This window comes from Pongo abelii, chromosome 8 (genome assembly GCF_028885655.2).
Source record: "Pongo abelii isolate AG06213 chromosome 8, NHGRI_mPonAbe1-v2.0_pri, whole genome shotgun sequence".
Taxonomy (NCBI): Eukaryota; Metazoa; Chordata; class Mammalia; order Primates; family Hominidae; genus Pongo; species Pongo abelii.
Window position 1 is genome coordinate 111293975 of NC_071993.2, and position 17729 is coordinate 111311703.

The following is a 17729-nucleotide window of genomic DNA, read 5'->3' on the forward strand; positions in this document are numbered from 1 at the left end:
TAAGTCACTTGCTCCTTCAGTGCCTGTTTCCTTATCTGGAAAGTAGGGAGGATAAGAATAGCACCCGCATCATAGGACTGACACGGAACTGTGTGCATTAACAAATGTGTGCGTGGAACGGTGCCTGCCATACAGTAGGTGCTGCCCACCCTCGCTCCGTGGTTCTGGCTGGAATGCCTTTCCTGGCCACAGTCCTGGTCATTTTTCATAGGCTCTATCTGGCAGCGCCCCACCATGAGGCCTTCCCTAATCACCCCGGGTACCAGTGGTTCTTGGACATCCAGAATCACGTGGGGAACTTGGTGAAGTGCAGATTCTTCTACCTAACTTCTCAGGATCCCACTGGAGTCTGTGACATGGCCCAGGAAGCTGCACCCAGGTGACACCCGTATGTGTAGTACAGGGTCACACTTGGAATAGGTCAGTACTTGGAAGGCCACCTTCTGCTGCCTCTCTTAGGGAACAGGCTTGGTCCTATTCATTTTCCCATCTTCCACAATGTCTCATGCACGTTAGGCTCCTGACAAATGCTTGTGGACTATTCATGACCTGCCTGGGAGAAGGGCTCACCATCTTATACCTTCCCGCCCTCTCTCTGATGCTTACGGCACTAGCGTGAATGTGGGTGCCCTCATGAGAAGCTTGTGGTGTAGCTGATGCCACTTAGACCACAGATTCCAAGCAGGCTCACTGGCTTTTCCCGGGTCTGTCTATCTTCCAGTAGATCTGTAGGGAAAGTAGTCCACTTGGGTTTTAACTTTCCGTTAAGAAATAAAGTGAGAAGGCTTCCTCAGCTAGGGATACCATCAGTCACTTGGGGGAAATCTTGAAAAATCGAGCCTAGCCTGACCACTCCAGACTGGATTCTGAGCACCATGTAGGTTCAAGGCGGGATCTGGGGAACGGACCAGGTTCTCTGGGTGATTCGGGTGACACCCTTGATGATGAACCAGAGCTCCAACCCCAGGTTCTCAACAGGGGCTGTGCTTCAGCCAGCTGTGCTTCAGCCAGGCATGCAGAGGGGCTAGCGCTTTTGAGGACATAAGGCCCTTCCCCAACATAACCAGCCTCTTGGCCTAGGGGCCAGCTCTATTCATTTCACCCTTGTTATTTTGCAAAGCAAATGAGCAGTCAAGCACCCTTGGGAAAGAGACTCTGGGGAAAGAGGGCAGGGTTGTCCTTAGTGGAAAGGCCGAAGTGCCCTAGAGGACTCAAAATCCTCTATTTAAAATACAATCTCTTTCTTTAAAACCCAAAAGCTTCCTGTTAGTTCCAGCTCCTATATTTCTCAGCTCACATCAGCTCTGTGAAATAAGGTCTTAGGCTGGAATCCACCCTACAGCCAGGTTTCAAAGGCCCTTTCTGGAACTCTGCAGGCAGCACACAAGTTGCCTGAAAGACAGGGTAGAAATGTTCTGTTTTGTTATTTTTTAAAGTTTCCTGAAAGTGTAAGAATAAAAAGGGAGTGAAAGCTTCTGCTTTGTCAATAGGAAATCCACTCCTCTGTCCCCAACTCTGCCCTGGGAGCCTCACAGATTTCCTGAAGTTAAAAACAAACACTGTGACCATTTCTACTCCTTGCAAGATTTAGTTCTTCCTTTAATATAAATAAGGCAGCATGAAACACCAAGAGCCCCACTGCTTTCTGCTTTAGAAGCAGCTTTGGTGCAGAAGATTCCCGTTTCCCCACCGAGTTCTGTTGTCTCTGTACACACAAGAAGCCAGAAGATACTTTTTTTTCAGTGCACTTTCTCCTGGAAGCAAAGGAGAAGCTGTGGGAGATCCAGGCATGGTTTTGGCTTCTGGAGGCTGTTTTTTGGTTATTGGGGTCTCTTCAAAGCAAAACGGGATCAGGATGAAGAGGGGTAAAGGCATGGGCCATAAATAAATATGGAAATTTGCCCCGATTCTACAAATGCATCTGATGGAATGAGGAGGGTCAGGCTGTGCGGGATTGGGGGTAGCTCCAGAGGCTGCTGTTAGGGACACACTTGAGCTGGTTCATTCCCTGGAGTGCCCCGCAGCTGGGTGTAGGAAGAGGCAGGCCCAAGCACATGTTCAGTCTAATTCCAGCTCACACTGGAAGGCTTCCTATAGGTTTGGTTGCCCTGATCACAGCCAAGCTGCCCCACCAGGAATTAACCCTGGTGGGCAAGGGGTCCATCTTCTCAAGCTTTCTGAGGCTGGTTGATAGCACTCCTGGGGATGGGGGAAGGATCTCCTTCCTTCAGTTTGTGGGGGAACTGGGCACCCCTGTCGAGTTGGTTATGCTCTCTGGAAGGCATGGCCAGCTTAAACCCTGGAGGGAGAACACAGGTATATTCTTGACTCCCTGGCCCCCTGCAAGGGTAACTGAAGTGATGATGAGATAGGAAATCTCAAAGGGCCAGTGAAGCCACAGGTGGAAAAGGGGCTTCCTGATCCCCCTGAACCAGACCTGGAGACGGAGCCCAGCTCCAACCACAGAGCTTCTGCCAGGCTCTTTGGGTCTGGGTCATCTGTGTGGTCAGCAGTGCCTACACAGAAGGGCTAGGTTCTGTGCAGTGAGGGAGCCCCACTGGAGTGAGGAACTAGGGGCTCAGAGCCTACAGATTGGAGCTAGGTTTCCATAGTTCTTGCTTCCATGCACACTCTGCCCTAGGATTGGGACCCTGAGGACAACCTGGGGCTATGACATCCCTGGCCCCTGATCTCTGCAACTTTCTCTGAACTGGGCCAGACTGCAAGCCAGACCCCACCACCCCGGGTAGCATTTTTGAGCACCTCATCGAAGGAGTCCACTGCCTTAAGTAGAGACTTCGCTGCAGGATGCAGGGCCAGAAGAGGTTGAGAGGCTTGGCTCTGCACACAGCCTCTGGGAGTGCCATGACCTCGGGCGCCTTGCGGTTGCCAATGAAGAAGTGATAGAGTTTCTTTTCCAGCTGTCCTTTGCCACAGTCACCCCGTGTGTCTCTTTCTCCAGGTCAGCTTCCACCTTTAGCATCTGTCCTCCCCCTACCACAATGATAGTCAGAAAGACCAGCTTTGGAGAGAATAAAGAGAGGTGGGGGGCCGCTGAGCTGGCACCCAGTGTGGCAAATGACACCCACCACGCTCAGGACCCAGTATGTTGGGGAAAGGACAGCAGAAGGGGGTGCACCTGAGTGAGAAGTGTAGGGTGCACCTGAGTGAGAAGTGTAGCTGAAAAAGTGGCTAACTGTGTTTCTCTATGCCACCAAGTACCCATTTCTGTGTGACAGAGACGTTAGTCACTCGGGCCTCGAATTTATACAAGGTCTTTTCTCCAAATAGTATAAAAAAGTGGCAGCCATGGTGGGACCACTATTGTGCAGGATGTGGATCAAAGTTGGACATTCCCACATCTGTGCCTGTTAGTGCTTTGGCTGCAGATGGTCAGGCCAGGAGCTCCTGGGAATAGGGGTGCTGGGTCTTAACACGGTTCCCTGTCAGCATTCTTGTAGATCCTCTGCTCATATTCAAGTACAGACTGGATCTGGGATTCAAAAAGAATTACACCCAATCCAACATTTGCATTGTCTCTAACTCAGGGTCCACAGCGTGTTCTGCCACCATCTTGGCCATTCGTGGTGATCCAGAAGTAAACTGCAAGGGATCAGTCCCTAAACCCAAATAACAGCTTTACCAGCAGATCCCAATGGTATGAAGCAAACCAGCCTCCCGTTGAAATTCTGTTTCCTCTGCACTGTAGGGCTTGGCTTCCTGGCAGGCTGAGCACGGCTCCCACGAAAGCCCACCTTGTCCCCAGAACAGGGCTGGCAGATGCCACCAGGGGTGTGAACGTGCGGGGTGCCCTCATCCTAGCTCGAGGATCCCACATGCTCTACAAGACGTCAGCTTTTTGGGGTAGGCTGGTGTGGTCTGAGGGGACATGTAGGGAATACTCGCTAATGAGCGCTGGGGCATTCTTGAGCATCTCATAGAAGGAGTCCAGTGTCTTACGGTAAAGGCTTCGCTGCAGGACGAAGGGCCGGAAGAGGTTGAGGGGCTCGGCCCTAAGCACGGCCTCCGGGAGTCCCATGGCCTCAGGCACCTTGCGGTTGCCGATGAAGAAGTGGTGGAGCTTCTTCTCAAGCAAGCTCTTCTCCAGGAAGCACAGCAACTCGTGCAGACGAGCGTCCAGCTGCCCCGCCTTCCAGTCGGCGGCCTGCCGGAGGAGTAGGAGGTGCAGCAGGGCCGTCTTCAGGTGGTAGCTGCTGAGCCCGCTGGGGCCGGTCAGGCGGCTCTGCTTGGAGAGCAAGAAGGAGGCTATCTGCAGGCAGCTGAGATGGCAGGCGCCCTCGGGCAGCGCCTTTAGTGTCGTCCTGAGGAAGTGTCGCTCGTAGACAGCAAAGGACAGGAGCCAGTCTGTGCTGGAGGCTGGGGTGCCCTCAGAGGGCTCCCTGGGAAGGTGGGAGACAAAGTACAGATCTGAGTCATCACACTGGATCACAGGAATCAGGTTGAAGGGCATGAACTTCCCCGAACGGAACTTGATCTTCAGCGACCCTGGGCTGTCCAGCTGGCCAAAGGCCAGGTCGAACTCGTACTTGTGGGCGATGCCGTGCCAGGCTCTGGTGAGGGCCGTCTGGAACCACTTCATGACCTGCATCGTGTCCAGGTACAGGGAATCTGTGGCACACAGCAGGTTCTCCATGTCGCCGCAGGGAGGCGCCATGCTGTTCCTGCCGTGCAGGAGACACAGCATGTCTTCCCCAAGCTTGGTCTTGCCGCAGATGCAGCTCAGTGTGTCCCCATCGGCGCGGACCACCTTGATCTGGCCGTAGCCCTGGCGATCCAAGGGCACTGAGCGGCCGGAGCACCAGAGCTCTGGGTGGAAGCGGTAGGGCTCGGGGGGTGTGAAGGGCACGAAAAGGTGGCACAGCAGCGGCCTGTCCACCTGCCAGTTCTCGTACATGCTGTCCACGCCAATGAAGTCCTCCACCTCCATGTCGGTGTCCCGGTTGCAGAGGCTCCTCAGGGCTTCCAGCAAGTCATCCACGAAGCCTTCCAGGAACTCCCGGGTACGGGCTGCATCGGCCGTGGCCCCCCGGATGCAGCGCTCATAAAAGTGGCCAAGCGTGGCCTTGTTGGGCAGGGTGAGGCCCTGCAAGGGGGCGCCCCCCAGCCCAGGCAGCTCATCCTCCTCACCGCCCAGGCACTCAGGTGAGGGCCCCTCCTGGTGGTCCTGCCGCCACACCTCGATCATCAGGAAGAGGATCATGCAGAGGGTGCTCCAGAGGTCCCAGGCCACGCGTGTCTCGTTCTGCTGCCTGCTCTCCTCCGCCACCTGCTCCAGTGCCTCCTTCTCGGCCGCCAGCCGAGCCACCTCCTCCTCCAGGCGCAGCTGCTCCAGCTGCAGCTTCTCCTGGTGTGCCTGCATCTTGCGGATGATCTCTTCCTCGTTCTCGGGGACCGTGGCGTTCTCCCGCGGGAACAGCAGCGGGTGGTTGATGATGGCCGTCACCACCACCAGACACACGCGGAAGAGCCCCATGGCCATGGTTGGAGCTTTCCTGGGAACAGAGAGAGACAGATGGTCACACCAAGCTTCCCTCAATGCCACTTCGTCCCTGGACCCCGCACCAACCTCAGCCCCTCAGGGCTGGTTAAAGTCTTAGTTCTCCCACCCAACCCATCGAGAGCTCCCTGCGGCTGCCTCAGGAGCTTCAGTCTAGCCATGGAAGAGCCCCAAAGGCCTACCCTGGGGGGAACATCTGTTTTTGTCCCACCCAGACATTCCTGGATGGCAGCAGCACCCCACTGTCCCTAACCCTTTTCTCCTACCAGTCCTTGTGGCCAGGGCGAGGTTATACCCACCTCCAAGCTCCTGGGGTGGGCTCAAAACCCAGGCCCAAGCCAATCAGGCATTCTGCTGCCCAGCTACAGCTAGAGCCATTGGTTCTAGGATGAGCGTTTGATCCAATTCGGGCCAATGAGAGACAGATGTAGGGTGTGTTGGGCCCAATGGGAAGAAAGACTCATCCTGTTGCTAGTTTGGTTGCTAGGTTGCTGAGGGAACAGGATTATACCTGCAGTGGGCTCTCGGGAAGGGAGCCTGCCTGAGAAAGACACCAACATAGAGGAAAGCAGAACCCCCTCTCCCCACACTCAGCTCTGCTTGAAGGCATTGCTGTCTGAGCTCTTTAGTCATACAAGTCAATAAAGAAATCCCTTTTAAGTCAGTTTGAGTGGCCTTTCCACCACTTGAAATCAAAATAGTCCTGAATAAAATATCCCCTTCTCTCCCAAGTGAATGTCATCTTCCTGTAATACAGTGAAGCCTAGTGGTTAAGGGAGAAAGGGCTAGGTTCCAAACCAGCACCGTCAACTGAAAAGCTGTGTGACCCTGGGCATGTTAACACACCTCTCTGAGCCCTGGTTGCCTTCCTGCACAAGGAGAAAGCAACAGTATCTCACAGGGTCATGGTATTGATAGATGCAATGATCCCTGCAAACTGCATGGCCCAGTGACCAGTGCGCAGCACATATTCACTGAACAATAACTGTTTCAGAAGTAGATTTGAGCCCTTATCCTCCTCTTCCGTAAACGTCTCCTTCTGACCTGGAAGACCTTACCCCAAATTCAGACACACTCTCCTGGCTTTTGTCTTTCCCCAGGACAATCTTGATGATGACCAGAGAGCAAAGAGTCACTAGTTTCTTCTCACCAGGCATCCGAACTTTAAATCTAACTTCTTAATTGTGAAAGGAGGCACTCTGTTCCCCTAGGATAAGTGGATTTTTAAGCCTCAAGTGACTTTTGGAGAAAGGCTAATCCCTACAATCTTTGCAATTCGAAGTGTGATTCATGGACCAGCAGCTGCAGTATCTCCTGGGAGCTTGTTAGAAATGCAGAATCTCGGCCCCACCCACACCTACTGAATCGGAATCCACATTTTAATACCATCCATATAAAAATCTGAGAGGCACTGTCTTACGCAGCAAGCCTTACTTACACCCTCTCCTCTCCTCAGCAGGAACCCTGGGACTTAACAATCTGCTATTTCCACACTTGAACTACCCCCCTCCTTGCTTGGGACCTCGATGAAGGAAGCAAATGGCCAAATGCAAATCAGTTGAGGTCCTGAGATTGTTGAGAGCACAGGGCTCCTCCTACCACCCCCTAGTGCACACCAACACTGGCTGATAGGAGCTACTATGCCAGCCTGAGCTGGCACAAATTCCCTTTGGCTTGAGCGCCTGACCTGGAATTTGCACAATGAAATTCTTGTCCTAATGGTGCCTAGGAACAGGGATTTGTCCCCAGGTAAAGATACCTCTGCAGGTTGTCCCTGGCAAATGGCAGGATGGAGATGGACTGAGTTGGCTGCTGATCACGCCTAGACAAACTTGCTGCTCAGATGTGACTCAGACAGTTCCACCCCATACACAGCTGGACAGGTCTGCAGGAACCAAAAGGGTTGGGGAGTGGAGAAGGTCCGACCTCCACCCTGAGGATTCTCAGTGTGGGCCTCAGAGGTGAGCTCTGAAGCACTTACAGGTTTCCACTGGAGGAGCAAAGCGGGGACAGGATAAAGTGGAAGAAGTCACACTGCAAGGTGGGTGGGGTAAGGAAAAAGTGCAGGGGGCAGCAAGCCAGCTTTCCTTCCCCAAGCCAAGGAGCAGCTTGCTGGATAATGACAGAAACAGGTCAGCCTGGTTTCTACATTAGAGAAACATCAACGGAAAGTTTTGCCAGGGAGGGTCCAAGGCATAACTAACTGCGAGGCTGGGTGATTAACATGGGTGAGAATGTTAACATAGGCCGGGCGCGGTGGCTCACGCCTGTAATCCCAGCACTTTGGGAGGCCAAGGTGGGTGGATCACGAGGTCAGGAGTTCAAGAGAATGTTAACATAAAGGAGGAGAGTACTCATAGCAGAATATCAGGCAGCAGCCAGTTAGGAGATAATTTGGGGGGTTTTAGGGTCCTTCAAGGCGCCTGGATCACAGGCAGCCGCCTTTGGACACAGTGGGCCTTGACCAGTCACAGTAATAGCCCGGACAACCATCTACTCAGGTTCCTTGTCAACTCAGTGCAGGATGCCGTGAACAGGGGAGTGGGGCCATGGCCAAGCCCTATGGCTGGGAACCCTCCCTGTGTCTACACCACACTTGACGGTGCTACTTGCTACATCCTCATTCCTGCCAGAGGAGGAGGAGCTGTAAGAGCCTCCTTGTACTGGCACAGGCAAGGTTCAGAACTCCAAACCAACTGAAGGGACCAACTGTGTGTGCAAGAGGAAAAGAGGATAGACTCGAGAGGAGACAGACTGGGTCAGAACCCAGTATGTGCACCTACTGGAAGTGACTTCGGAGAAATCAACTTCTCAGAACCTCAGTTTCTTCATCTGTAAAAGGAGAATAATCATATCTGCTGTTATAAAGCTTGAACAAGATAATGCATGTAAAGCACTCAGCAACGTGCTTGCTCCTGAGCAAGTTTTGTTATAAAAGGAACTGCGATGGGATGGAAATACACAGATGACCCCACCTGGTGGGGTTCAGGGTGGAGTGCGCCGCAGACGCCCCTACAAGGAACTCTGGCAGGATGTAGGCAGCGCATAGTAGCACTGATAATTGTAGGATTACAGACAAGACTCAACAGAAGCACCAGAGAAACAGGGCACCAGCCCGGGGAAGGACTGCAAGGAAAGGGGGCCTGGGTTGTAGACGCAGCAGACCTGTGTTCTAACTTTGAGTGACTGTGGGTGGATCGCACAGCTTCTGAGCTCTCACGCTTTCCCTGTGAGGAGGAATTAATAACACTCACTCCTTCACAGGGATGTTGGGATGGGTGAGTGAGATCATACACCTTGGGTGCTTAGCACCATGCCTGGCACAGGGCAGGCTCCTCTCCTTAGCATCTACAGGCTTCTGCTTTCTCACCTGCTGAGCACAGCAGCCCTGCCTGAGCCCCAGGCATGGGGAGTAAACACACGCTCGAAAGTGCTCTGAAAGCACAAGATGTTCCACTGCTATTTCTCTTCCTTGGCACACCCCTGAGTCCGCCCTGGCCCCCAGCAAAGGGGAGAAGGCTCCAGAGCCTGGGATCCTCCTGCAGGTCAGGGGTTCCCTCTGACTCACTTTCTCACGTAATCCATCTCCCCGCTTCCCTGGATTGGATCCCAGCTGTCATTTGGCTGCTTGTTAAACTCTGCACAGGCTGGCTCTGTCTGCAGCACCCTATGGGATAGGACAGCCCGAGGCAGATAATAGGGCTGTGGCCGCTCAGGGCCTACTAGATGGGGCTCAGTTTGAAGCCTCTGGTACTTCCCCTTCCCAAACCCAGTCATAGGAGACACTGCCCTGGGGACCCCAGGGGTCAGAAGAATGTCCTGCAGGCCAAGAGGATTCCAAAATAAACCTTAAAAACTAGTTCATGCCATGATGGGAAGGAGGAGCCGACAAACCCCATTATACCCTTCTCCCTCTGGAATTCAGGCACAACTGAACAGCATTAACATTAAAACAGAGATCCTAGGAGTGACAAAACAGACTCTGTAGCAATAAGATACCTAATTTCAACCCAATATAGCATCACGAGATAGCAGGCCCTGAAAGAAATCAAAGTATTTTACCTCAAAATATATTTCTTTGACATATTTTGAAATGGCCCTGCAAAGCTGCCTATTGTCGGGAAAATCTACATTCTGTACAGAATCTCCTTCCCTTTCCAGGTCTCTCCTGATCCAGGAGAGATGAACTAAGAGTCTGATCTACATTCTGTACAGAATTTCCTTCCCTTTCCAGGCCTCTGCCTGATCCAGGAGAGATGAACTAAGGGTCTGGCACCTTTTTAGGTTTGACAGACACTTACCACCTCCTGTCTCTGAAACTCGCTTCCTGGGACTTCATCTACATAGTAAGAACCATGGTCTCCATACCCCTTATCCCAGACACTCCTTTCTACTGATTCCAGGTCTTTAGATAATAACTTAACTCGTTCAACCAATTGCCAGTCAGAAAATCTTTGAATCCACCTATGACCAGGAAGCCACTCCTTGCCCTCACTTCAAGTTGTCCCATCTTTCCACACCAAACTAACATATTCCTTACACATGCATTGATGGATGTCTGCCCGTAACTTCTGTTTTTTTTTGTTGTTGTTGTTTTGAGACAAAGTCTCACTCTGTCGCCTGGGCTAGAGTGCAGTGGAGGGATCTCAGCTTACTGCAACCTCTGCCTCCCAGGTTCAAGCAATTCTCCTGCCTCAGCCTCCTGAGTAGCTGGGACTACAGGCATGCCCCACCATGCCTGGCTAATTTTTATATTTCCAGTAGAGACAGGTTTTCACCATGTTGGCCAGGCTGGTCTTGAACTCCTGACCTCAAGTGATCTACCTGGGATCACAAGTGCTGGGATTACAGGTGTGAGCACCTGGCCTGCCTGTAACTTCTGTCCCCCTAAAATGTGTAACATCAAGCTATAACCCAACTGTCTGGGGCACATGTTTTCAGGATCTCTTGGGACTGTGCCTCAGGCCTTGGTCATTCAGATGGGTTCAGAATAAATCCCTTCAAATATTGTATAGAGTTGACTTGTCCACAAAAGGGAAGGAAGCAGGGCATTCTGACATTCTGAGACAGTACAGGTAGTGAGGAGCCTCTCACAAATCATGCATATGTGTATATGTGTGTATGTACTTGCACATACCAGCACATGCCTCCCCAAAGAGTCCCCTACTCCCAATTCCAAGGATGTCCACCTCTGCCTTGGCCCAAAGTTCTCACCTCTACCAGCCTCCCACACCTGTGGTCTGAGACATCAGCTGGTGGGTTTGGCTTTGAGAATAAACCTGGCTCACTTGGTGGGCTTTTTTCTCTCTGCTTGCCAGGAAGCCTGCTGAATTCCTCTCCACCTCCGCCTTTGTCCACAGAGAGGGGCGGCCCATGCAGTTCACAGCTAAACTTAGCCTGGCAATGCTGGAGTCACGGGGTGACAGGGGCTGAGGGAAGACGGAAGCTTCTGGGTGGCCCGGACAGAGGGCTGCAGGTGGCTGGCCAGGACCAGTGGTTTACTCAGACCCTTACTGTGAGGCTGGCCAGAAGCCAAGACCCTGGGGGAAATCCAAGGCTTCCTTCCTTCACTGGGGCCCCTCACTCCTGGGTCCCCCAGAGCCTGCAGCACTCCCCACCATAGCTTAATCCAATGAACACCACAAAGCATTGCCTAACACCCATAGCTCTCCCATTTCTCAAGCCCTCACTAGGATGTGCTGGGCACTGCACACACTGACCACTGTAACTTTCTGCTTTTTTTAACCACTGTAACTTTCTAAGAGGTGGGTGCCATCCCTGTTTTGCAGATGGGTTAACCAAAGCCCAAGAGACTGTCATTTTCTAGCCACAGGACTAGAAAAGCCATAGCTGGGCTGAGATTCAAGCTCATTCTGTCTGTCTCTGCCAGCAAAGCTCAAGTTTTTCCACTGTGCTACATGTACGGAGCACATACTGAGCTCGAGGAACATGCTGGATGCTTCAGGGCCTGCAGTGATGAGTATGGCCTAACCCCTGGTAGCAAAAGCATTACAATCCACGCAGGAAGGTAGACAGCCACTACGTATGGAGTCCCCAGACAGAATGAGATGTGGGGCATAAAAGGCACGTGCGCTACAGGCTGCAAAATGCAGAGGAGGGAGGGAGCTTCCTTCCTGTTCTCTGAGGGCCTCTCCTTGTCTGGAGCTCTCCCTGCCCTCACCTGTTGGGGAGATGTCGGTGTGCAACCCCTTGGCTCCAACTTCACCTCCTCCTCTCCTTCCAGACAGAATTCCTACAACCAACCAGGAACAGTAGGAGCCTGTGTCCGGCCCCACAACCTGTTCATCACACCGCTTTTGCCCCACTGCCCATCTACTCCCACTGAGGGTTGATGGACCACAGCCTTAAGCAGCAGCGGTGCCCAGGACCCATTTCTTGGCCACCTGGTATTCCCTCTGGGACAGTGGTTCTCAACGTGCTTAGCAGCAACAGTGCCACCTGGCAACTTGTTAGAAATGCAAATTTTCACAGGCAACCTGAAACCCGCTGATCAGAAATTCCAGGGCTGGGCCCAGTATCTGTGTTTTAACAAGCCCTCTAGGTCATTCTAATGCTCGCTCATGTCTGAGAACCATCCCTTCCCAAACCAGGCGTCCTCTGGGTAGGAGGGTGGGGCTCCTGCAGTGTCACAGCAGCCCACATCCTGGAAATTGCCAAGGGCTTGCCCAGCACACAGCCTGGCAGATGCAATTAGCTCTGCTAATTACAACAGCAAAAGAAGGCCTGGCCCTGGCGTCACGTTCAGAGCCAAAAGGAGTAGCTGATAGGTTTCCTTTATGAAATGGAATAAAGGACTGGCTGATGGCAGGGGAGGGCGCTTTTAGCCCAGGCCTTGGGGGTGACTTGGGTCCCTTTCACTCTCTAGGTTCTGGGTCCTCCAAGAAAGAAGGAGCCGGCCGGGCGCTGTGGCTCACGCCTGTAATCCCAGCACTTTGGGAGGCCGAGGCGGGCGAATCACGAGGTCTGGAGATCGAAACCACAGTGAAACCTCATCACTACTAAAAGTACAAAAAATTAGCTGGGCGCAGTGGCAGGCACCTGTAGTCCCAGCTACTCAGGAGGCTGAGGCAGGAGAATGGTGTGAACCCGGGAGGCGGCGCTTGCAGTGAGCTGAGATTGCGCCACTGCACTCCAGCCTGGGCGACAGTGAGACTCCATCTCAAAAAAAAAAAAAAAAAAAAAAAAAAGAAAGAAAGACAAGGGAGGCCAAACTGCCGTGAATTTGGGCTGAACTCCTTCTGTATCCTGGCCTTGTGCTGCAGTTTCTCAGCCCCAGCTTATGAGGTACACAGTTGTTGGGGGGGAAATCAAGCCAAACATTTAAGAAAGTCAGAATATAGAGTTGAATTTAGGTTTCTTTATTTTACAGAGGTAGAAACCAAGGCCTCAAGAGGAGACATGCTAGGCCTGGAGGGTGGGTGGAGTGGAAGAAGCAGGCTGGGTATCATCCCGTGGACCCTCCCAGGGGGCACCTGGCAGTGATTCCAGCACAGAACAGGGGAAGGGTGGTGAAAGGTAAAGATGTTTACATGACCAGCCATTTAGGAAGCAGGTACCCGATACCAGGCAGGATGCTAAGTACTCTGCACATGTTTTGTCATTTAATTGTCACAACCTCATTTAGGTACTTGCATTAAAACTCTTACAGATGAAGAGACTGATGTTCTGGGAAGGTCACTGGGTGGCCTCTAGGATTCCTAAGTCTGCAGTGCATGACTGAATGTGAGCAGCACCTAGGCTGAGTCTGCCCCTCCCTCTGGTCTCCTTCCATCCCCTCAAGGGACTGATGGAAAACTGAGTGGGTCCTGCCTCTTCCCCTGCCTGGGGGCACTTCTGCAGCATCATTATCAGTGGTGACCACCAAAACTATCCAGGTTGGCTGTCTCCTGAGCTTCCCAGGCCTCAGAAAAACAGGACTATGAGAAAGGAGCATGAGTTCTATCTTGAGTCTTGGTTTTAGAGTTTGGAACCCATGGGCGGGTGGTCTGAGCCATCGTGAAACCCTCCTCCCATGGCCCAGCCTACTCGTCTCACCCTCGATTCCATGCTTCTCTCTAGCAGGGCTCACGCCCCACGCTGCAGTGACACCAGCTTCCCATAGCACAAGGCCAGCTCAGGGCCCTTCTCCAGGCGCCTGCCCCTGGATCTGGCCTATCTCGCCCTTCCTGGAACTCCTGCAGGTCAGGCCACCTTCCTGCTCTTTACTGTGTCACCCACCGGTCCCTGCCTTCCTACCTACAGTTCCAGCATGGTCAAGAAGCTGAATGTTCTCCTGCAGCCCCCGGGGTACCACGCACGGGGCTGGGCACACTGCAGGCTCCCAACATGTAAGTAGGAGTTGACTTATCGCACATTGGGAGGAGGTGGCTGGAGGCAGATAGAGCTGTGGGAGTGACATGTCTCCACCAACTCCCTCCTTGTTGCCTAACTCAGGACAGAGGACACAGCACAAATGGCTCAGTAACACTGGCTCTGAATGTGTCACTGCTCAGCCTGATTGGCTCCCATCCTTCCAGGACAGTGGGACAGGAGAAGGGCTTTGCCCCAGCAAGTGCAAGGCCTCAGAGCTGCTCCCACCAGGGCATCTCTGGCTGGGTCCCTCTTCACTTGCACTCCAAGTGGGGACAGGAAAGGGAATATAGGGGGGCAGTTGAGCAGACTGGGGCCGGAGGCTGGGCCCTGGAAGGGGAGGCAGGGACAGGCAAAGAAAGGAAGTGAGGAAAGAGGAAGGAAGAGGACCAACAAAAAGATCATTGAGAAAGTAGGTAGAAAGGGTGCGTTTGCGGCTCTGGGCTTGCCGCACTTCCTCTTCTCGGCATCCTTGCAGCCCTGACCCCGTCCAGTCACCTGCCCCTCTCCCACTGGGCAGGACCATCATGTTGGCCAGCCCACCTTCCCCAGACCTGCCACTCTGTGGCCACTGGGCTCCTTCCCTTCCTCTCTCCATACACCTGTCTCGAGGACCCGGATTGTAAAATCAAGGGTCTGGGAGGGCCAGCCCGCAGGGAAGATGAATGAGGCTGCAGTGGACAGCTGAGAGGAGGGGACACTGGTCAACTGGATGGCACATGCTTCGTCGGAAGGGGCGAGTCCCCACGCCACACATTCTGTGCACCCGGAATGACAAGATCTTTTTTTCCCAAAGAAAAGCCACTCATCTGGACTTTGTCAAAATCCCCCCCATTTTTAAATGTTAGCTGCTATTTCAAAAATTCTTTAAAAACCATGTGAGCAACACTGGGTGCAGTGGCTCACACCTGTAATTCCCAGCACTTTGGAAGGCTAAGGCAGATGGATCGCCTGAGCTCAGGAGCTCGAGACCAGCCTTGGCAACATGGCGAAGCCCCGTCTCTACCAAAAATATAAAAAAATTACCTGGGCGTGGTGGCGCACGCCTGTGGTCCCAGCTGCTCAGGAGGCTTAGGTGAGAGGATCGCTTGAGCACGGGAGGCGGAGGTCACAGGGAGCTGAAATGGTGCCACTGCACTCCAACTTGGGTGACACAGTGAGACCCCGTCTTGAAAAGAAAAGAAAATGAAATAAAATATGTTAGTGGCCACCCAGAGCCTGTGGGCTGTGGTCTATAACCCCCCATGAAGCGTTCCTCAAGGTAACCCCTAACCCGGGACTCTCCTTACTCCTACCCCATCAGCAACTACTCAGCAAACCCACTATTTCCTCTGAGTCCATGACTCCCTGAAATACCGGCTCCACCTTTCTCCCCAAACCCAGGCCTGATTACTCCCATGTCTCCTCATTGGCCCCAGCAGCCACACTCGGAATAATCCTAACCAGCACTTATGAGGGCTGACTCTGTGCCAGGCCTTGTAGGAGCTTAGTATAAATGCCAGAGCAGATTTTCTTCCTTCCCCACGGGCTCTGCAAGGACTAGAAGAAAAGAGAGAAGAGGCTTTGTTGGGTTGATGTCCTGGTGACTTTTTTTAAGTCCCTCCCCTCTTCCTAGAGTGGGCCTTGAGGACACTTAATGCTTTGGGTGGGGGGAATCGGGCACCCCGAGTCCAGCCAGCGTGTGCACATGTGGACAACAGAGGCTCGCCTAAGCAAAAAGGCCTAATGGTGCCGCGCTAAGAAGCGCTTGGTATTAGAGTAAGGCCTGTGGGCCCCAGGAGCCCCGACTGTCCCTCCCTAACCCAGGGGAGAGCCCAGACTGACTGAGTGGGATGCTGGGCTCAGAATCACCCAGGGGTCAGTCTGGACTCTGGTGAGGTGGGGCAGCAGGACAGACAGCAGAGAGGGGAGAGCTCCACCCCAGTGCCCACCTGAGGTGGCCCTACCACCGAGCTGGTGCGGAAGTACACACGGGGCAGGAGCTGCCTTTTTTGCTCCAGCAAGCCTCTGTTGTCTGCACGTGGACACGCTAGCCGGACTCACAGGAGGTGCTGCTCACACCCGTCCAAAGCATTAAGTGCTCTCAAGGCCCACTCTCGGAAGAGGGAGCGGTTTCAAAAAGTCACCAGAATGCCAACTCTGTTCTCAGGACTGGGTCATGGGGGTGGTCTGCCAGCCAGCAGAGACACAGGAAGGACAGAGGGCTGGACTCTGCCGACTCTGGGTAGGTGAGCCACATCCTTCCTGTTCCCGCTCCTCCGCCGGCTGATGCACGTCCCTTGGCGAGCAGATGGAGAAGGCAGGGAAGCCATCCTCTCCCAGGAAGGACAGAGTGTCCCTCCGTCCAGCCACTCTGCCTGCCTCCTCCAGCAGGACATCATAGAAATCACAGCATCTTGGGACAGACAGACAAAGGCCTGATCTCTACGGCTGGGTTGTGGAGAGGACAGTGAGAAGAGACTACAAGGAGTAAAACAGTAGCAGAGACAAGGAGGGGGCTCCCCTGCAACCCCTGAGCTCTGGCCCACACCTCCTTGTCTCCCACCCGTTCCCTCCAGGGCATCTCAGATCCATTCAACTGTGTAGGTTGAATGGCAGCCCTCAAAATATACATCCTCGCGCTAATCCCCAGCCCCTATGAATGTGACCTAAAAGGGTCTTTGCAGATGTGATTAAATTAAAGAACTTGAGATGAGATCATCCTGGATTACCCGGGTGGGCCTTAAATCCAATGACAAGTATCCTTATGAAGTGACAGGAAAGAGAGAGACAGAGGAGAGGTGAGGGGAGACGGAGGCCAGGATGGGAGTGACACTGCCACAGCTGAGGGTCATCTGGGCCAACAGGAGCTGGAAGAGGCAAAGAGGGACTCTCCTCTAGAGTATTTGGAGGGAGTGTGGCCCTGATACCTTGATCCTGGTCTCCAGAACTGCGAAAATAAATGCCTGCTGTCTTAAGCCCTCCCGGAGTGTGGCAACTTGTTATAGCCACCCCAGGAGACTACTGCAGTCTCAAAGCGCGATGCACCCTCCTCTCTCCCAGCCAGCTCCCCTCACTGACCTTCCTCTTTGTTGGGGTATCTCTAGTCTCCCCAGCCACCTCTGACCTGGCCTTTGCTCTGCACCAAAGCCCGGGGATTCCACGTGAGATGGAATCTCTCTCACGTGCTGGCCAGTGTAGGCCTTTGGGGTCAGCTCATCTGAGCTCTCTCTAACACCCCAAAACCCCCAGTTAGCTCCCCAACCCTGCATGTCTCCCCTCCCCATTTCAAGGGAGTCTTGTTTCCACGGGACACAAGTCAGCGCTTTAAGAATGTTCAAGGCCTGGCCCAACCAGCCTCAGAGGACCTCTTGGTTCCCTCTTTGCCTGGCCCGGCCACTTCAGATCATCTTCTGTCCCCCAGATGCCTCCTGCACCTCCCCACCATTCCTGGAAACATCCATGCTTCACCTCTCTGCTGGCCAAAACCCTACCCAACTGACCTCACAGCAAGCCCATTTCAGACTCCACTTCCAAGGAGCCTTCCAGGATCCCAAGACAAATCCCACTTTCTTCCAAGGGATAGAAGAACAGGGGAGGGAGAGGGACATACGAATTCGGCCCCACTGAGTGCACCAGGCACCTCATGTAGGTCAGGTGGCTCTGTAGATGCACCGGCACACAGCAGGCACCCAACCGAGGCTGGTCCCATGTGTCTATATCCTTGAGTTATTGCATTTAGCCCATGCAGCAACCCCGGGGGAGGGGGCCATCAGCCTCACGTCCCTGGCAGGAGCCCAAGGTGCTGAGAGGTGAGGCAACATGCCCAAGGTCACACAACAGCCTGGCTCCAGGCCCCGTG

At 53.4% G+C, this 17729-nt stretch overlaps 1 protein-coding gene across 1 annotated transcript; it reads right to left on the minus strand.

Moving 5' to 3' along the window:
* Positions 1-1568: 1568 nt before the first annotated feature.
* Positions 1569-12583, minus strand: ITPRIP (inositol 1,4,5-trisphosphate receptor interacting protein). The gene is given in 3 exon segments (XM_063727737.1): positions 1569-3872; positions 3875-5513; positions 5701-12583. Coding segments are annotated over 3 exon segments (1674 nt in total). The 5' UTR covers positions 5715-12583; the 3' UTR covers positions 1569-3851.
* Positions 12584-17729: the final 5146 nt, after the last annotated feature.